Raw genomic sequence first — 21848 nt, 5'->3', positions numbered from 1 at the left:
GTCCAAGGGAGAGATCATCCGTTGGCTATCAGCTCTGCGTCTGCTAAAAGCTCTGTCTCTCCAAATCCGGGACTGACGCTGCACTGTGGTTACTCTTCTTAATTCCAGGCATTGGAGAACACACACACGCAAGACACAAGCACAAAATTTAAGTGCAGATAATTCGTTTATTGAAGTCCAAATTTACAACTGAAGTTTACAACTTTTTTTTTCCCCAAAACAAAAGCTTTGTTTGAATTTAGGAAGAATAAATGTTCTTTTTAATAATGTACAGACTATATCTCTTAAATAAGTTAATATCTTTGAAAAAAGAGCAATATGTTCCTTTTTTAATGTTGCAGTGCAACTTACAACTTACACGTCTGTGCAATGTACCATGAGGTATATGCCCAGTGAGCAACACACAGTGAAGTTTTCCATTCATAAATTTTCATTGTAGACACACAAAAAGTTAACAAGTTAATCTGTGATAGAAAAAATGCAGCCAGTTACAGTAATTCACACAGAACTCATCTGAAAAGAGGGAAAAAAGAAACCTAACGTTCATTGCCTATATAAACTATTGGATCATCTCTCAACATAGACAAGTATAAAATTAAAAATACTGTTGTGAAACTGAAGAAATACTGTATTATCCAGGGGTTGAAACCTAGTTTTACCTGTATTAGTCTAGAGCAGTCAATTTTCTCTCTCTGTAGCATCAATGAGCTGAGGGACTTTACCACGGTATAGGTAGAGCATCTGCTCATAGAAGCGCTTAAGCAAGATGGTGATTATAGAAAAGTTGCAGAATGCTCATAAACTGTGACGTAACTCAGACATTTTCCCTGGCATAGACAGGTGGTTTACCATTACCTCTCAGTTCATCTCACAGCTGATTAGAAAAACAAGGCTGAAACATGGAAGATTACTAGTATTTGAAGCTTTGACGCTTCAAACTTTTCAAAATGGCTCTAAAATACTTATTTTTCATAATGACAGAAAACATATATTTGTTTTAGAAAGGATCAACTACAACATAACTTTGTGATAAATAACAGTTCTGCCTCTAATACGTATATACATACTGCTTGTAAACAAAAAATGCCCACAGGTCATGGAGTCTCCATGATTTTTATACAAGGCGCTATAGATTTTTTTGTTATTGAAAACAGTCCTAGTGAAAGTTTGGTTTATAACCTCCTATTGCTACAGAAACAGTAAGAATGTATATTTACAGAGAAACAAAGACCATGGAGACCCCATAGCATTATTTGCTAAAGATTTTAATTTAGTGGGGTTTTCAAAATACACATTGTCAGCATGTTCAGATTTAATTAACAGTACAGGTTGAACACCAGCAGTACGATACTCTAGTGCTTTGGTATTTCAACCCCTGAATATACAAAGACATTACTACAGCCTACTTCACAGTTTAATGCAAGTAAAGTGCAAGCCATAGTACAAGGGTGTCATACATTTTCATACATGTAAGCATTATCTAAAAAAGGCTCTCTATACAAGTTTTATTAGCTACTTCAGTAAACTAGACAGAAGTCACCTATGGCCCAGCAATTAATGGTCTTACAAGGATATTTTTCGTGGTAATACAGTATGTGTCAAATGTAAAAAGTTTATTAATACTAGTGCATTTCTCTTATATCCTAACCTGTTTTCTTTTCAGACTTTTAAGCTGAAATCCTTGTTTCTCAGTAAAACAGAAGTCTTAACTGGTAACAGGGTCTTACTGGTATTTTGGCCAGTGAATAAGATATGTTAAGACATACTTGTTTCGTGGTTGCTAGTGAAAAAAATGCAATAGAGTTAATATGTATAATGTGACATCCTTATTTAATCTGCAGCATTCGGACAGATGCATTTACAGTTAGTAAAAAGATCTGTATTGATACCCTCACCAATGCCTGAGAATGAACAATATTCTAGAAATGTGAGGACAGAAGCTAGAGGGCCTCGCTGGTCAAACAACAGTTTGTCGACGTATTTTAGCATTTTTACAACATTGCTTTCTTTCAAATACTGCTCATACAGTGGCATTAATGCACACAGCAAAGTCCCTAATTGTCACTTTTAACACTTGTATGTGTCTGATAAAAATAAACTGTCTGGCCTGCATTAAGAATGAACATGGTTCTTTTCCTGAAGATAATGGCAGGCAGTATCTGTATGAATTTTTTAAATACTTTCATTAAGAGTAGGTCCCGGTAGTATATCAGCTATCTCAAAAACTGATAAAAGCTTAAACAATATTATTTGCAATCCTCCTTCTGAATGTGGAAGTGTGTATAACCCGTAAAACACAGAAACTAAGCTTTAAAAAAATGCTTCTTCGTCTATTAGTTGTATCAAGAATAGAATCGCCAGCCTACACATCAGTGAATGGAACTGATCAGAAGTACAACTTCTAATTATGCTTATATGTAATGGGAGTAAAGAAAATAATTTTTAAAATCAACTAAGAAAATACAACTTACTAGTTTTTGTTTAAATAACAATGTATTTTCCATTCATCAATAGATACCGCTCCGGTTTGATTTTCAGATGCATGCCCAGTTAACACCCATGGAGAGCCTCAGCCACACAGTGTGAATTTGTCTGGGATAAGAGGAGATGGGGAACCTATCCCCACAGTAGCTTGCCTGAAAAAGCTACTCTGAACCTTAGCTTTAATGAGGGAAACATCCTAGAAGAAAAAGAACTTTTTATTCCTTAATATAAATTAGTTAGCTAATAGTGCTTCTTCAGTCTTTCCTGTTATTACCTGTTTTTTGTACTAGTGGTAAATAAACATCATTTGGCAACAGGGAAGATGGCGTATTGTCTCTAACGAGATTTTAAGCTCAGTGGTCTAAGGCATGTGGTATGTGGAAAATCTACAAACCTACGCTCCAAGCAAAACGCATTGCTATAATCTGTACCCTTCTGTCTTCCCTAGAAATGCCCCATTTCCCTATTGTGAAAACTCAGAAGAAATAAAAAATCCTTTACGAGACCAAGTTACCACTTATTTCCCTAACATTACACTGCAGGAACTTGGGTGTGCTATAAATAGTATTTTCGGGTCCAGTAATACAAACAGACCTGTGCTCTCTTTCTTAAGCAATCTCTCCAGGACTGGGTCCAGAGACAGTAGTCAGGATCTCTGTAGAGATACAAGATTTGCTTATGCTAACACATTTAGTGTTTAAACTGTAAATAAAATTGGTTTGTATTATAGTTTTGAGGGTAGCTGTCAGACATTGCAGATGGGGCTTAAGTTTTGTCGATCAGTTGCTGCATATTGCCTTGGCCAAGGGCTGTTTTAAACAACCCACTTTTGAGGCACTTTGGCCCCAATTGCATGAAGAGTTTGTCCAAACCGTTGGTGAAATATCAAGAAATAGCTCTGCCTGGCAGAGCTGTCCCGCCTCAAGGGAGCAACAGCCAAGGTTTACCAGGATGTAAACAGCCCCCAGATATACATTGCCTTGGACATAAGTACCACTAGTTTCTTGCAGAGAAGAACGTTTTTATTACTTTGGAAGACAAGTAAGACTACATGATGAAAGAATATGGCAAATAAGGTGTGCGATGGGCTTAGGTCTGCTTTGTATTACTTGAGACAAAGATAAGAGATACAAGAATTTCCTTCGTTCTCCTCAGTTTTGCATTAAACAATTTCTACCAGATTCTTCATTTTTCTTCCGGAAGTCCTATTAACAGTCAAAGTGAAATCTTCTAAAGGTCACCAGTAGAATTCTACAAATTCTGATGAGGCTGAGCACTTCCCAGTGCCTCTGTAAAGTAACACCTTCAAAGGTACCTTTACTATCCTTCACAAAACCTTGGATCAGAGAGTGAGTATTTTGGCCTGGAAAGCTGTAACTGCTGAAGATAGTAAGAATAAAGTTAAGTGGCCATGTACAACTAGCAATTCTCTGCAAAACTCATTTCTTTTTCCTTGGAAAAAGCAAGTGGTGCACCACATTTCTAGCTTAAAAGAGAGCAGGCCACATCTGAGTATTAACTGACTTATATTCAGAATTTCCTGCTTGGAAAAGATGGAAAATCTCATCCTCCAAAATCTTTTAGTAGAATGGATCAGTCTTTCCTTATGGTGCTAAAGCAGTTCAAGAAGTGTTCATGATGTGTTTGAGGAAGCAGAACGGTATCAGAAGCTGATGAAACAGCAGGGTGATTTTTGCCAATGAAGTGAAGCAACCTCCTGTGTTACGGAGGGTAAAGACGCCCTGTACAATCCAAGGCAGGTTGATTACTGTGAGGGCAAATGTAATCCTACCTGTACTGTCACAGAGTGTGGGCCCAGTATTTCTGCATTATTTGTATTCAAGAATGTGGACATATAGACTGATGAGAACCTCCTCCTCCTCCTCCTCCTTTGATTACTTCTTGTTCATATTAATTAGAGTAAGCTCAAGAAAGTTTTCACTTAAAGTAATGAAACCAAGAAAAAGGTCTCAGTTTTCTCAGGAAGTGCTGCTGAGATAGCTACTAAGATAGCTTTCAAAGATCCGAGATTTCAGTGAGTACAGAATAGTATTAAAAAAGGAGGGGAATCAGTAGCTTGGGGGGAGCATTAAATCAATTATAATAAAAAATAGGCAGTAACAAAACGACTAAGCTTGTGGAGTCAAAGAGAAAGTCTGCTGACTGAGGGACATTTTGCCTGCAGGAATTCTGAATGAAGACACTAACTTTAATAAGATCTGGATAAATAAAACACATCGAAATGATCTCTTTGTGTAGTCGTGTATGTTAATAACTAAGTTGTTTCTAAGCATTCAGGCAGGAAATCTAGTAAGTTAATAAATGTGTTGTACTGGTGCTGTATATTTCCCTTGATGAACTCAACAGCAAAGAAATTTTTTTTTTCTCATTTAAAAGTGTCTGATGAAAACTAGCATAATAATTTCAGCTGCATTGTACAGTGTGTTTAAGTACCTTTCGGTCCAGGAGAATTTGACATATTTTAATACATAAGCAGGATTTGGTGCATGGATTTTTAAATACAATATCTGTATTGCACTTTGCATTCCAGTCAAAGATTGTGAAATTCCAAATAATTGTGCTATGGTGACTTTGTACATGAGTTTCTATAGTATGGCTAGATTAGTACCTAGATCCAGAAAGAAAAGACTGGGGCGGGGGGGTAAGGGCTGTAGTATGGAGTTGAGTATGCATGCAAGAAGTATGACAAAATTCTTGTGAAACGCCTTTCAAATGCCAGCTGACATTTGTGAAAGAATAAAGTCTTTGTATTGCTTTATTTAACAACTAGATTTTCTTGCTCTAAGGCATAAGCAATGCTAGACAAATCTTTCAAACTTTTCTCTCAGTTAAACTTAACCCCATTATAGGAAATTTCTCCAGTGTATCTCAGTTCACCTTATGAATCTCTTGGATAATTTATCTTGACTTCTCAGTGCAAATCATATTTGATGAGAACTGCTCTCCAAGAGCAGAATACAAACTCATGACTCCGAGAATTTCAGAATAGATGAAAGATTTTAAAGTTAAGCTGAGCAAAAATATGATCTCTCAACTTTTTATCTCATCTACTTATATTTCAGGAACGTTTTTTTTTTTAACTTTCAGAAATGAAAATTGAGATTGTCTATTTTCCACACTATTTGTGTTATTTTTGCAAAATATATCTTCTTAATGATGTTTGTCATTTTCAGCAGTATCTATAAGTAGCGTTTTAGAAGGGAAATAGTTTGTTTCATTGTCTACTAGGGACTTCATTGAATAAGCTCAGTGGACAATTGTCATTTCTGTCTTGAGTTACAATACAGCAGCATTTGAAATCCTTTTTGAAAGCTATTTTAAAATCATATAGATCTTTTTATTATGAAAGCACAAACCATCTTTTGGTTTTGAAACAAACTGCATGTTTAAATTTCTTTATGAATATAGAAAGTTCAATCCATTTAACTAATTCTGTGACCATCTGTCACTGCTTGCACATACAGTATGAACTGGTTTCTAAAAGGCTTCTATACCCCATTGCTTGCTTCACTGCATAGTATTTCTCCCACATTATATGAAGGACAGTATTAAAAAATAGTGAAATATATAACTTTTAGAGATCTGATATGAAAAGCTAGACAAATTCTCTCTATTTATGCTTCTGCTATTCAGTTGTCAAGTAACTACAGTGTTCACATAGTAAATACATTTCAATTTAGTTCTATGTTTTGCATGAATACTGCAACTCCAATATTGGTGAAACCTGTGGTGGCAAATTGTTCGTCTATATTTCCCGTATCTTTTTTATTACCTCAGGTGCTTAGACAGAGGGTGAGGTGCATGTTTAATATTCAAGCAAAACATATACTACGTGATCCTGCTCCTCTGAAGTCACTGGAGTTTTGCTATTTACTTCAATGGAAATGTGATTAAGCTCTCATGCGTGCATTTAAGGAGCCATTGCCTTCAGTGACTCTTAAGCATAGAGTTGATTACTTTATTGAAGCAGGCCAAATATGCCTTCATGTTGTATGTTCTATCCAAATGTTGTTATGCGTTTGTTGCAATGATGCTGTGAATCAATTGCCTGTGTGATGCAAAGAACTCAAAACAGCTGTCAGTAATACCTCTCTACTAATAACGTCTTATATTGCTATAGACTATTATTTGTTTAATCACTGCATCTACTGTGGTTCAAATAAATACCAGTGCAAATGAGAGTAAAAAACAAATCTGAATTGTGTTTCTTCAGCTGCTATATTGGGTTTACATGGCAAGATTTTGGTAGCAGGGGGACTGCAGGGGTGGCCTCTCTGAGAAAAGACCAGGGGCTGCTCCCGTGTTGGACACGGCCAGTTCCAGCTGGCTCCAAAACAGACCTGCTGCTGGCCAAAGCTGAGCCCATCAGGGAGGCTGGTGGCGCCTCTGGGATAACTTATTTAAAAAAGGGTAAAAATGCTGCACAGCAGCTGTGAGAGAAAGCAGTGAGAAAAATGTAAGAGAAACAACTTTGTATATATCAACATCAGTAAAGAATGAAGGGGAGGAGGTGCTCCAGCTGCTGGAGCAGATATTCTCCTGCAGCTTGTGGAGAAGACCATGGTGAAGCAGGTTGTCCTCCTGCAGCGCGTTTGGAGGACCATGCCTGAACAGATATCCATACCGCAGTCCATGGAGGACCCCATGCCTCAGCAGGTGGTGATTCCTGAGGGAAACTGCAGCACGTGGAGAGCCCACACAGGAGCAGGCTCCTGTCAGAACCTGCAGCCCGTGGAAAGGAGCCAACACAGAAGGTTTTCTAGCAGAAACTGCAGCTCATGGGGGACCCACGCTGAAGCAGTCTGTTCCTGAAGGACTGTACCCCATGGAAAAGACCCATGCTGGAGCAGTTCTTGAAGACCTGCAGCCCATGGGAGAGACCCCACGCTGGAGCAGGGGAACAGTGTGAGGAAGGAACAGCAGAGATGTGTTATGATCTGACTGCAATCCCCATTCCCCATCTCCCTGCGCCACTGAGGAGAAGGAGGTAGAAAAGCTGGGAACAAAGGAATGAAATTGAGCCTGGGAAGAAGGGGGGAAGCGGGGGAAAGGTGTTTTTAGTTTTGTCTTTGTTTCTCAACAGGAGAAACTCTCTCTTTTTAATTGGCAATAAATTAAATCAATTTTCCCCAAGTCAAGTCTGTTTTGCCCATGACGGTCATTAGTAGGTGATCTCCCTGTCTTTATCTCAACCCACGAGCTTTTCCATCACATTTTCTCTCCCTGTCCTGTTGAGGAGGGGGAGTGAGTCCGTCTTGGTGGGCCAGCCAAGGTCAGCCCACCACAGCTGCTTTGTGGAGACTGAAACAAACAGGATACCTTCACCCAGTTCTCGCTTTGTGAATAATTAAATCTCTTCCTAGATACTAGGACCTCATTGAGATAATGTTTTTTCCTATATTATATTGAACTGTATGAATTTTACAGTTCTTGATGTATGAGACACGACTAGGTTTATCTTGTGAAAAAATTATCAGTGAATATCTATGTTTAAGTGAAATGACATCAACTGTATTCACATCCCCTTTGTTCTGCTTTCTAGAAATATTCTAGCAAGCATAGTCAAATGCCTGATGTGAATGGGTGTTTGAAATTTATGTTCAGTAGCAGTCAGAGCAATCTTTTTTTTTTTTTCAAGAATACAAGTATTTTCTCCAAAATCTGATTATTAGAAATCATTCTCATCCAGGCAAGGAAGTGAAATACACTATGTGACTTGTGTGTCTTCCCAAACCAATCAATACAGATTGGTTTTCAAATGATGTGTTGAGTAACTTCACTCACTTGCTAATGTACTACTAACAGTTAAAATTATTGCCAGACATTATATAATTTTGAATAATTTACCCAGCTCTAGATGTCAGTCTATTACAGAATTTAATTGATTAGTTCAGGATTTTTTTAAACTTAATTCTCATCCTTGAAGCATCAGAGCTTTTTTGAATTTTGTGACTCACAGTCATGTGTCACTTAAATTCACAGTGAAGAAACCTGCAGTATCTACCATATTCAGCGCAGATGTTTTTTTTCACCATGAAATACTTCAAATTATATTAAAATCAGTTTAAGTTGCAGCATTAGTGAACAACCGACGTTGTTCTACTCATATCTTAATCTCTGTGCCATACCTGCTTGCTTATGTTTATTCATTTTAAAGGCAGGCACAGTATGTTACAAACACAGTATCTAAATGGCATGTACAGTATGCCCATAGGGCCAGATTGGGATCTATTTGCTAGATGTACAGTGTACATTTTAAGGCACACCATAGGGATTGAGTTTACATTTTGATAACTCTGTCCTTTTATTTGCAAAGATGGTCACTACCTGGAAATGTTGCAAAAATAAACGCTCATCTCTAAGAGTGGCCACTGTATTTGTGTTTTCATTTTATATTTTTCTCAAGAAAAAAATGTGTGAATATGTGAATTTCAGGGCATTTTAAACATAAATGTCAACTACTGTGTTACATTTTATATACATAGATATGTCTTTATATATATCTAAATATATAAAATGATTGTAGGAGCTCATACTATAAGCTTAGTTTCAGTACAGTACTTTAAATATACTGGTATTTATTTTCTGTTACACTTCTGCACTGCTTCTTTCTAATGCAGAGCTTGATACGGACATTGGTTGATAATAGCAAACAGAAAAAAATTCATAAAGAATATTATTGTTTTATCATGCAATGTCGTAGGCATCCTGTGGCACTATTCTCTTATCCAACTTATTTACAGTACTGCTGAGTACATTATCAATAAATATTACAGTGTTAATCTTACTCGATTTTTCATGGCACCCAGCAATTATTCAGGACATGAGTCCTGTCACACGTGGGTTTCAATGAATGAGTGTGTATGTGTCAGCATTGGTGCTGAGGTTGCAAGTTCAGAGGCTCCATTTTGAGATTTCACAGCAGCACTGTACTCACAAATGTCCAGGAAAAACTCATAGTTCTTTAGTTTCCAATCTTTAAACTTCGTTGATGTTAAGTTGGGATCATCCAGAAGGCTGTTGATAACTGTGAGGTCCCCTTCCTTCGCCTATCAAATTCCAGAAAGACACAGTACACGTCAAAATGAAACTTATGCCACATTTTGTATTTCGGCACTTTATTTCTTCTTTCATTTTAATGCAAAGTGCTAGGGAAACTACTGTGGACACTTGAATCTTTTACCTATATTCAGGAACTATTACAGCTTAAACTGTTTAACAGCTGAGTCCTTGGCACTTTCTACAATATGCCTATAAAAAGTGCAAAAATTTTTTTTTTCCTTAAACAGGAACATGCTTGTTTTCAAGTATTTTTACTTTCTTTGGAACTTAATTCTAAAGCTACGAAGAAAGCCTTATCCATGGAAAACATGAAGAGATTATACTTTTACTAGTTTATGTTGTTCATACACAAAATTAATGATAAGGCCTTACTTTTAAAGTGCTCTTGAGAACTCTGATGTGGTGAAGCTTTTCATTGATAATTGGATCATTACATCTCTTTATAAAAGACTTGCGGAACTCCTGCTTGGTGGAAGGACGCTGCTCTCCAAAAGCTGACAAACTAGCTTGTTCCAGAGATTTGTATAGCTCTTGCAGACCATCTGTATTTTCTCCAATTTCTTTTATGTTTTCTGAAAGAAAATAGATAAAGAAACCTAACAACAAATCTAATCATTCAGATGAAGTCTCTAAAACTAGCAAGCAATACTGCAAATTGATGTGTAAAGTAATCCTATAACACAGGCTTCCAATTTTTGTTTTGATAAAACAAGAACATTTTGATCAGCCCCAAAGCCGTATTCCTAGCATTACATCCAAGCATTTTAAGTGCAAACTCCTGTGTAGTGACTGATGAATTTACCAACATATAACAGTTCAACCGCAAAAACCTTGCTGAGAATAATGGCAATATTGCTCTGGCATTCAATGGCAGTAAAGAGGATCAGAATATCTACAAAAGCTTACCTTCTGCACAGAAACTATTATGCCTTCTAATAGGAACTTTCTCTTCTAGCTTGTCATCTGTTCCTTCTATGGACTTTATACATCCCTTACCCCTGATATCTCTGTTTCGGGGAAGGCTTTGACTACGTTGCTTCTGTGGCCTGCTGTGAGAGCTATGTCCCCTTTGGCATTCCACCAAAGGGAAAGGCCCATCCTGCTCATAATTATGATGTCTTTGTACTGGTAGCGTTGCTTGTCTTCGTCTGTCTGGTGACATTCCGGGTCGGCCACTCATGTACTCTGCATCAGGAGGAACAGTCTGAAGAAAATGGAGCCCTGAACTGGTTAACGGAGTCTCTATCAGATCCTGCCATGAGCGTCTTTCTCGGTAGGGAGGTCTGCACCCTGATGAGTGTGTGCTTCCTGCTACATCTTGTCGAGAATCCTCAGCAGAAGAATGAGAATACGTTGATTCACTTGAAAAGTGTCGACCATGTTTGGCTTCAGGGAATGGACTTGAAGAATTCACCTGAAAAGATACAAAAGCATCTGACTGTAAGACAACGTTTTGAACAGATCCAAGAAAATGACTATAGCGTAGAACATTATATGATATATACTAATAAAATGGACTGATGTGTGTGTTTTGATATGTCATAATATGAACCTCTGTAAACAGAACATAACTAGCAGTGAGATCTTTTATGCAAGTGCTATGTTTTAACCACTCCCTATTCTTGTTTTGCACATTCTCTGCCCATGAGCAACTCCTGCTGGAAAGAGCAGTATAATACTGGTACAGGTTTCCTGAAGACCTGTCCAGTTTATGCTCAGTCCAGCAGTGTGCTGTGAAGACATGAAAGCCCCCAAAAGAAACCATAATTGGATTTCCTTTCTTTTTTTGGGGGATAAGTATCCAGCCAAACAGAAAAAAAAATATTTCAGCACCCAAGAAGATTTTTGGATTTTGGGGGACTGCTGAACTTCTCAAATTATTTTAATTAATTCTGCTGGGTCTGTGTATAATTTTAATTCAAAAACAAAGAGAAAGGCAAAAAAGTGGAAAAACAGAAAGGGAGGGGCTTAACCTGTATCCCAGTTGATAAAACAGCATCACATGGGTGAAAATCAGTCTGAACTTCACCCATGTGATGCTGTTGTCTCAGTCACTCTCTCTTTGGTTCTGGCTGTGTGAGGATCGTGTCATTCACGCTGAAGAAAAATCTGAAAGAAAAATAGAGAACAGTCCTATCTGTGCTTAGAAACATAGAATAATTATCACAGCCTATGTTCCGTATAATAGAAATGTTCTTATTTGCTACTAAAGCCTGTTCATATACAAAATGGTTTTTTTTCTCCTCAGTTATCAAAACCTGTCTGTACACAATATATTAGAAGTATCTTTATCAGCTACTTAATGTCATATGACACTAACAGAAAATACTGTCACTACTATGATACTGAACACAATGCTTCAAATTGTAAAAACACCCTTGCCTCTAAAGATATGTTCGTAAAAAAGTGTTTGTACTAGAACACGATTACTGCATGAATGTGATCTGATCTTAATCTCTAGCATCCAGTATCCAATATTCATACCTGAAAAACAGTTCTCAGTTAATACGAACTATCCCATTCACCACATTCTTTTCATGTTCTGCAGTAAAGTCAACATTTGAATATTCTGTTCATATAATTAGCTGTAATCTCCCAAATCCGACAAAAAATGTTATATTTACAGTCTGGAGACATATCTGTGTAAGGAGACATTTACCTCTCCTTCCTTCGTGATTGACTTGTTATGCAAACATTCAGGTCTTGGCTTATGAGGAACAGCAGTAATTTCATTCTTACAATGAGATCCATCTTTGTTCTGCCTTTATGGTAATTAAATATTCCAAAACAAGGAAAATGCAAATCAAGGCACACAGATATTTCTTGGTGACCTACTGTCAAATGCAATATTTATAACTCACTGAGGGTGTTCGATGATAGGTGTCACACAGTGTTGAAGAGCCTTCCTGCTTCAGGGTTAAAGAGCCGTCGATGTCATCCTGGTCGCTTTCACTCCAATAATCTGCTAACAAAGCATTCCGGGTTTCACTCACGTGCTTTTCTAACAACAAAGTGGGTCCCACATTTAAAAAATATCATTAGCATGCAAAGGTAAACATTTCACAGTCACCTAGGTGGCTTGGCAGTCACTAAGGAACAGACTTGTGAAAATGTCTGGCACCTAAGACACACAGATAGGTAGAAGAACCTTCAAATGTTTTAGGATAGCGTTACAGAAAGCAGGTTAGGCACCTAACTCCCACTGTACATAAAAACAGCTTCTGTCACAGACTTTCAAAGAGAAACTTCATTCTAGATGCCAAAGTAGAGCTGAGCCTCAACACTTAATTTAATTATGTTAGCATAACAGGTTCCACTGTGGGTGATGGTGAAAAAGGCATCACCTGAGCTCAGGAGATGCAAAACCAGTTCTAAAGCACATATTGAGCTGTGTCTGTGATGTCTTCACTTGCTCTGGGGTGATGAGCATACCCGATGGCTGTGGTCTGGGAGATCACCCTGAACCTTGCATTCTCTTTATGACTTGTTTTAAATATTTCTTAAAATTATTTCTCAGGATTTTATTTTCTTTGGTGGTGGCACCAATAAATATAGTTCTTCAAGGATATGGATTCTTATGAAAATTGTTATTTTAAAAGATATGGCACGTATGTTAGTAAGTCAGTTATGACACCTCCAACTTTGTTCAAATAATGAAAGGATATGTAATCCCTGCTCTCTTCTCCTAATTATAATCGCTGAAGCATTACCTTCATCGGGATGAATATCCTTGTCATCAGGTGTGTAACCAATTGCTGCGAGACCCAAACGATTCATCCATCTAATAGAACAATAAAAAATGAGGGAAAGAGATACTTAAAAGGAGCATCTAGTGTAAATCTGAGGGCATACCCATTCTTAACATTTGGAAAAGTCAGAGACAATGCTTAGCCCAAAATTTGAACACTGTTCAGGCTGTTAAAATCATGATTCAGATGTGTTCAGTGGTTAATAATTTTAAGTGAAGGATGTTCCAGTTCATGTACAATGCAGATGTACTTCTGGACTTCTATTCACAGCTGCTGGAGGATGTTTGCCTAGTGGAGTATCAGACTCATTGCATTTTATTCTGCTGCCTAGAAAACTGAAGAATCATGACATCAATCTTCCTTCTGTCATCAAGAAAATGCAAAGCATACATACTAATATGCTAACTTTAGCAATGACTAAACGAAATTTTTAGAATAGTCTGCGTAGAACAAAGAATGTCCAGCTCTGTCTCCACCTTAAGCAGAATCAAATCCTCTCTAAGCTGTATCTGCAAACTATTTGTGTGGAATGGTTTCCAGAGACATTGTGTAGAGGAGCATATTGCATTTATTCCGATTACTACTTTTATTAAGTTCAAGAACTTGCCTGAATTGCCAAAATACTATGAAATAAAACAGAATTATGATAATAATTGTATGAAAACCTGTGTTAGGAAGTAAGTTATATTAAATTTGTATACTCAAAAAGCTAAAACAGACTATGACAGTATTCCATTGGTTATATGCTAGTCTAGATTCATGATACTGGTGATATAAATATTTAGGCTTGTTGAACTGCGATATCAACATTAGCTTCCTTTGATTTTTTAATACAGAATCTTAGGTTTCTAAAACAAGTAAAGTACTTCAATATTTGCATTTCACATTGGATGTTCTGGTTTCTTTCTTTGTCCCAAAATTAATTAGTTTGATCAAAAATAAGATTCTTCATTTCATTAGGAAAATGTTGTAGTTTGTTTTCGGGAAAATACCTTTAGAGTTTTCTTTATATAAGATTACTGGATGTTTATACAATATATAATTGAAAGACAGGAGAAAAGGAAGTTAACGCATAGAGAGGAAAGTCTCTTCTTAACGTTCAGCAAATGGAAAATCAAGAATCAGCTTATTTTCATCAACAAGGAAACATAACCGAAGAAAAAAGCCCTATTAATAGCCATCTGTAATGACTGGGACGCACTCTTAAGTATTCCTTTACTCAGTGACTAAATTATTTACTATGTCATTAATTTCCTACTATATTGCACGTAAGTGTTTTCTAGAAGCAGCTCTTTTTTCTTTTTTTAACGTTGCAACATAACATTTGTTAATAATTATGTTCTTGGTTAATGAATCATATCATGACAAAAACATCTTTCAAAGACTTCAAGAAAGACATCAGTAAACAATACATACTATATCATAAGGACAAGTTTTTTGCAGATTAAAACAAGAAAACTATTCCGTGTAATTCTTTCCCACTTGTACTAGAACAACAAAAAAAAAATCTTCTAAGGACATATGTGAATGTATGTCTACTAGCATAGTATATGAAAGACAGTATACACAGCAAGGAAAGACGGTATACAAGCAGAAAATGAAGGAAGAGTGAACTCTCCACTAAAAATAGCACACAGTTCAGCATGTATTGATCTCCTGGTCTAAGCAACGCTCTGCAGTTGCTCAGAGCAATGATCTTAATCTGTAATATTGGATATAACACTGACTCATTCTATGGCCTTCAGCAAATCGTTCTACGTATCTTATGACTTTCATAAGTTTCCAAAGGGGACAACATCATTTACTTCTTACTCACAGGGAATTGTTATAGGGTTTAATTTACTTGCAAAAATATGAAAATATAAAGAAATAATATTGCTTTGCCTTTCAGTATTAAAACAGAAGTGAGCAAATTGGAAATAAAAACGGAAATGATGATTAGTTTTCACAAATATCAACTGTAGGGTTAGGACTGCTTACAGAGACGTTGTTTGCATCAGCATGTCAATAACTCATCTTTATCATGAAGGAAGTAAATTTCAAATGGATTAACAGGTTTACAGAAAAGCTTTTCTGCAGTGCTCACCAGCATAATTTCATTCAACAAATGGCATGCTGATCACTTGACATTTGCTTCTCTTGAAAGGCATATTCTTTATTGCAGTAATTGAAATGACATCATACCCTTGCTCATTATTAAGCATTTGTATTCACTATTTTTTCAACAGTTGTTCCTGAATTTCTAAACTCATTAGCATTGAAGCAAAATAGTTTTAGTCATACTTTACCATATGCCTTTGGCAATTAAACAGAATGCCTCAGCGACTTACAACTAAGGTTCTACTTAAGCACCAATGCTAAATTAGGACTCATTACCCTTTCCAAAGTTAAAACAGACTTAGCTGTTTTGGTGGTCAGGGCATAGAAATTCATATTGTCTTAAATTTCTTGCCAAATTTATCCTGTTGCTCATTGTTAATTTGAGGGTTTCAAATCTTGGAAGCATATATAGATAACAGTCATGGTGTTAATATTAACCTTCAAGAGGACATGGATATTCTTCGCATACACAGAGTATCAGCTTTACTCGTAGTGGCCTCAATGTCCAAATCTGGAATTAGCAGAAGGTAATCTTCCTTCTCTAAGACTGCTCAGATTTTTCTCTTCCAAGCCACAGTTACAAGTACTTTCTTACCTCATCTGCCACAATTTAGAGTTACCTCTTTGTCAAGACAACAAAAAGAGTTATCTGATGACATTCAGTGGCTTATAATGATAAAATCTCTTCCGATAAAAGAAAAAAAAAAATCTCAATTTTAGGTTTTGTGTTTTTAAAAAAAGCATGGGTGAATGTTTTTGAGGTTAATCAGGACTTATAGAAGTGCTGAGATTACAGATCCTTTTCTTACAGTTAACATTTTTTTCTTTTGCAAGGAAGTGCAAACTCAGTTCAAAAGGAACGCTGTGTAAACTTGATGAATTTACTTGATGAGCAAACCACTTTCATTTTTAAGAAAAGAGGCAGTCAAGGTTATAAAAAGTTCTCCGTGGAAAGCTCGGAAACTCAGCCATTTGGTTCTGAGCTCTGCATTGAATGCCTTGTAGGCAAATGTCAGGTTTCAGGAAGGCAATAGGAGTATGTGTCAGAATTGGCCTCTCTAAGGGATAGATGACTGCATATTTAATTGAAGGTCATGCAATGCAAGACTATATGCTACACCTGACAAGTAGCTGTAATGGAAGAAACCCCAGGAGATCGTTTGTCTAATGTGGTTTATACAGCTGTACCCCTAATAGCTCTTTAAATTTCATGTGATCACAAAAAGACATGCGATATTCTGCCAGGTACCTGTATAGCAGTCTTACATGTACATCTCTATAGATCTTGGCCCCCTGAGGCAGAAAGTTGGACTCCTCTTCCCCCCAAAAACCCTACCTTGTTTTGTTTGATAATTTCAACAGCTCTTTTCTTTTGATAATTAAACAACTTAAACAGCACGTTTCACTAAGTTTGAGTCTAGGCCAGTCAAGGAAACACAAGGTTTGCATTCTAGATAGAAATTAGTTGTGATGACATGGAGCCATATTAAATATCCCAAGGATACTTTGCTACAACATTTTACCTTCAGTACTGCACAGTATCTCCGTAAGATATATCTTTCTTACTGAGGTACATTGTAATGACTTAAAAGGGACCAAGAAGTATATTAATTATTTTTTATTGCCTGTACCTTAGTGAAACAAATGCAGGGAAAGGTAAGCCTCAAGTAAAGTCATCTAAATACATAAGTAAGTTTTGTACTTTGTCTCAATACTTTAAATTCTGAATAAATCAGACTTGGCTTTAATTAATTCTGTTGATTACAAACAGGCACTGTTGTCATTGCTTTGGGATAAAATAGAGCTTCATGGTAGGAAGTTAAGTTAAATTTACTGAGATAATTCTGGTTAGTACCAGGGGATTACAGCCCAGGGCCTCTTCTGAGAGCCTAATTCTACCCCCAGGCCTGGAAAGTGATGATTACAAAGGCACTGAGGGCAGTGATGAACTAAGTAGCTGTGACAATAACCAAAACTTGATACTGAAGAGTGAGTCATGCTTGAAATGCCCTGAATTGTCAGGAGCACATTCTCTTACTGATCGTTTAATAAAAACACTGGAAAATGTTAAAGAGGACCAAACGACAGGGGAAACAATTTCGTATAGCTTCGCTGTCCTAATGCACTATATTAAAACCAAGAATATGCCATTACTCATTGTACAAATGCAGTAAGTTTCTGTTTACTGACTGTTATAATTTACTCTTGCCGCATGCAGTGATGAGCCAGCCCACGGTCAGTGTGAGATTCTGGGATCGAAGGCAACAATAGTTTTCATAGTGGCATCACACTTCACCCACTTGGCTATTGCTTTCTACAGTCCAGAGTAAAATAGCAGAAGTAAAAACACCAAAACAACTTGGACAATCTCAGTTATAATAAATAAAAATCTTCTACACGACATTCAGTGTAGGAGAATAAAAACCAAAGGCAAGAGGATAACTTTTTTTTTAAAAAAAGAGGTCCAAGGCTGTTATTTTTAGGGTTATGGTTAAAACCGTTCCATAAATCCATGGAGAATAGGTCAGGAAGTGAGTTTCTGTGGTTCAAATAAGTTTTATTTGCTAATATCCTCAATGCTGGATACACTTTTTGCATATACAAGATGGCTGGTATATAGAAGAAACTACTTAATTCAAGTGAAAAGGTAAAAAAAGGATATATCCTGAAAAGGTGTAAATTCAAGAAAGAGTCCATCCACTTTCACTATTTCTTTCTTAAATGTTCCCTTAAAAATGAAACCAATGAAATACTGAGGCATTAAAGGATAGTAAATAAATTGTTATATATTTCCTATATTTCTTGCATCTTTTCATCAATTAATACTTGCATTTGTATGCCATCTCAGGTTTGTATTATAAATGTTTCAGTGCAGGAATATATCTTTCATCGCTTTTGAGATTGCATCCACACTTGAGATTATTTGGTTAAAAGGAAAAACCGGAACTGAAGTGGAAGTTAAATTTGACTTAATCAAGTTATCTTTAAGTCTATTAAAATATAGATTCCCTTGAACCATTTACTTCATACATAGAATTTATTCAGTGCAATTTATATTTTATTTCTCATTAAAAACTTTGTATTTTTTTTTTTTTTACATCTGTGGGATAATCAGATTCTTGAATTCACTGTAAAATTCTTTGCAATACAGAATTATATTTTAAAATTGATTTTGTACTTGTTATGCTGGCTTCTTCTTGGCCGGTCTTTCTTACCAGACACCTGAAAAATCAATATGTTTCCCATTTCGGTCCTAAGGTTAATTATTTTCACTATGTTCTAAGGTTATACAGGTAATATATTAATTTAACAGAATAAAGGGTCCTGTAACAGGTATGACTAAAATGATGCCTTGATTTTCCTCAACACAAAAGAAGCCCAAAAACGTAACTGATGTCTCTCAGTGAAATGTAACACTGAGCAGAGTCTTCTCAATGAGCTCATCTCTCCAAATATATCAACTCTCAGCAGCCTGTATTTCTACTATTTTATTTGTCACAGTTGCTGGAATTTAAGTAAAATCATTCGTGGGATAAACTGTAAGTACTCTCTGATTTGATAATTTGACATGATTCTGTTGATCTTATTTCATGCATTGTCTTCTTACATTTGTCAGGCTGAAAAATATGAAAAAAGCCCCAGACAGCTTAAGAGTTGACAAGTGAGCCATGGCAATTTATGCCCTCTTTGCATGTGCATTTACTTCATGCACTTATGGGAATTTTTTTTTTTTTTTTTTTAACTTCACCCTTTTAACTTCAACCAAATGCACAACTATGCCTTTGTAATCAGAAGTCTGGTTTGGTGTGGGTTTTGTGTTTTTTTTTTTTCCTTCCCCCAGTGGATGATAGACAAAGAAGTTCACTACTTCCATAGCAAATAAATTACTCTTCAGGTAACAAATGAAATAGCATCTTACTGTATAAATATAGTTGTGTATCACAGAGAATATGCACACAATAACTTTATGATAGACTATCATTTCAATAATAAACCCTAAGGAAATCTACAAAACAGTCACAAAAACTCACTCAGCTGGAACTTCTCTTGCCAGTTTTCAAACACATTTACAAACACGTTTGTGGCAGCTCTAATGCCACTTAGGCAAATCAAAAAGGAATAGTCATTCTTATGTCAAGGCTGGAGTTTCAAGCTGGTGCTTAAAGAAATCTATTAAGATGACAATAAGACATTTCCTTCACCAGTCAAATGCAGCTACTGGATTCCACCCTACTGTAACCTTGTCCTATTGATTTACCATATTACTCTGGATAATTCACCAAACTTTCTGGTATCCCCTTAAAGGCAAGTACTAGCTGCTGCATGCACCTACCGCTTCCTACACTGACTGTGACATTATATATGCTTCAGCACGTGCAACCACATAGTATTCTCCAGAATGGTCTTTCTACCATTCTTACAAAAGTACAGGAAAGGGATGAAAAGCTGTAAAAGTGAATCCAAGCCAGGATTTCTTAACATTTAATGCATGCTGTAATTTTACTCAGTTATTCAAGCTTTTACCCTAGCTTTCACTTAATGATTGGCCCAAAATAAAGCTTTGGAGAAATGAAACAGTCTTTATGAGTAAGAGAACTGAGTTTAGTATGGCCTGAAAAGGTATGGGTGGGGTTTTTTGGGTTTTAGATGGGTCTTTTTTTTTTAAGAGGTGGGATGATTTATTGTGAAATTATGTAATTCTACTTCTACATACTCTTAAAGAAATCAGATCAAATAGGCCAAACAGCACTGTTAAATGCCCGACTTATTTATTTAGGTATATTACTTATTTCTATTACTAGAAACTTCAGATTTTGCAGTGTTAACTTAGTATCTCCAGTATAACATCACAATATGTGACTGTAATGCACGTTCATTCATCACGGAGAGGTACAGCACTGTAATCACAAAATCTGCTATATTAAACGCACTTGAACTGTTTGACTCCCAGAAGAACTATACCAATTCACAATGGTATTATTTACAGCAGAATTTGATTAAGTTAATTTTGTAATTTAAACTAGTACAGAAAGCCAATGCAAATCCTAACTCCTGTGCATTAGGGACAAATTCACACCTGAATGCTAATTTGGATTGCATATAGGATAATTGCAATTGTGTATTGTAAACTCCTTTGAACTCCTTTAGTGTAATGCTATAAGCCAGCGGTTCTCAAACTGTATTAAGGGGGAAATAGTAGTTCACAAGTCTCTGGCAAGTAGTCCTTAAATCGTACAGTGGCTAGCCAAAAAAAGGAGATTTTGAAGACGTACAGCTCTGTCCCAGTACTTCCTGGTGTAGTATTTTCCCCAGATGGAGCACTGTAGCTCTGCTATTGCAGTGTTCACTCCCATATACATCATGGTTTCATCCAGCCTCTGGGGCCTGCCGCTAATTCTGATCAGAAAATTGTTTTACTTGTGCTGCAACTTACGCACTTTTATGTGAGAACAGTAAATTAGAAGACTGAAGTGGCCTTGAGCATGGGCTATTTTTCCTGGATTTGAAACAAGTTTACAGGAACATAAAGGAAGAAGGGGAAAACCTGCTGTTTATGTTTACTTAAAACACCATTGGGAATCTGCATTTCAGGGATTTCTATTTGAAAAGTACCTTTCATGTTTTGCAGAATTATTTCCTTGCTTTTCATTGGGTAAGGGACTGAGGTGTAAGAGCTCTTTGATAACTTACTGGGCCCTATTTGTTAAAGACCTGTTAAATTAGGACAGACAGATCTGACATGATTACTCTCCTGCTCACTTCTCCAGGAACTCTTGTTTAAAAGGGGCAATGTCTAATAGGGGTATATTTCTGAAATTTTTAGTTGCTGAGATCTTTTCTTAGGTGTTAGCTTATTTGTAAGTGAAGATTGGAAATAAATTAAAACTGTGAAAGAATCATTAATACTGGCCCACCATCTAAGCTGGCCAAGATCTGTCAAGGAGACTACCATGCCCAAAATTTAAGGAAGACAGCTGAATGAACTTCAGTGATAAACAGGACAGCTTAGGGAAAGCCTTGAGTAACTTGCTTGGTTATATTCCATACATAAAAATACAGAGGATATGCAGCCTGAAATTTGCTTATAATCAATAGAAATTTAATTCAGAATACTTCAATTTCCAAACAGTTTCTTTTTAAGAGAAATATTGTGTTGGAATCTTTCAGGTCTTTACTTGGAAAATATTGGGAGCGACCCATACAAAAAAAGTCATCATTCTGTTACAGTGGGTAGCAGTTATTTGTTATATTTTTTGAATGAATGCGAAAGATTTATGGGAGTTATTAAAATTGCAAAGTTAACCCAGTTATTCAAATCAAATGTGATCAAATTATTCAGCCTAAAATAGGAACTTCTTTTAATATAATATTTGGAGTCTGTGAGGAGATTGTAAATGCACTGCACTGCATACTTCAATCACCTGAAAGTTT

The 21848-nt window shown here is 36.4% G+C and overlaps 1 protein-coding gene across 1 annotated transcript in view; it reads right to left on the bottom strand.

The window, feature by feature from the left end:
- Window positions 1–156: 156 nt before the first annotated feature.
- The window catches only part of LOC142087598 (connector enhancer of kinase suppressor of ras 2-like), a 219509-nt gene continuing 197817 nt past the window's right edge, over window positions 157–21848 (bottom strand). Inside the window, exons 20-24 of the mRNA XM_075161953.1 lie at window positions 13278–13348; window positions 12429–12532; window positions 10474–10981; window positions 9940–10139; window positions 157–9554 (exon numbers count right to left, since the gene is read on the bottom strand). Coding sequence (XP_075018054.1) covers window positions 9339–9554; window positions 9940–10139; window positions 10474–10981; window positions 12429–12532; window positions 13278–13348 — 1099 coding nt within the window. The 3' untranslated portion in view covers window positions 157–9338. The remainder of the gene's footprint in view (window positions 9555–9939; window positions 10140–10473; window positions 10982–12428; window positions 12533–13277; window positions 13349–21848) is intronic.

The sequence above is a fragment of the Calonectris borealis genome, chromosome 13, assembly GCF_964195595.1.
Source record: "Calonectris borealis chromosome 13, bCalBor7.hap1.2, whole genome shotgun sequence".
Lineage (NCBI taxonomy): Eukaryota > Metazoa > Chordata > Aves > Procellariiformes > Procellariidae > Calonectris > Calonectris borealis.
The sequence above is the reverse complement of the archived record's forward strand: the minus strand, read 5'-3'. Positions and strand labels throughout refer to the sequence as shown.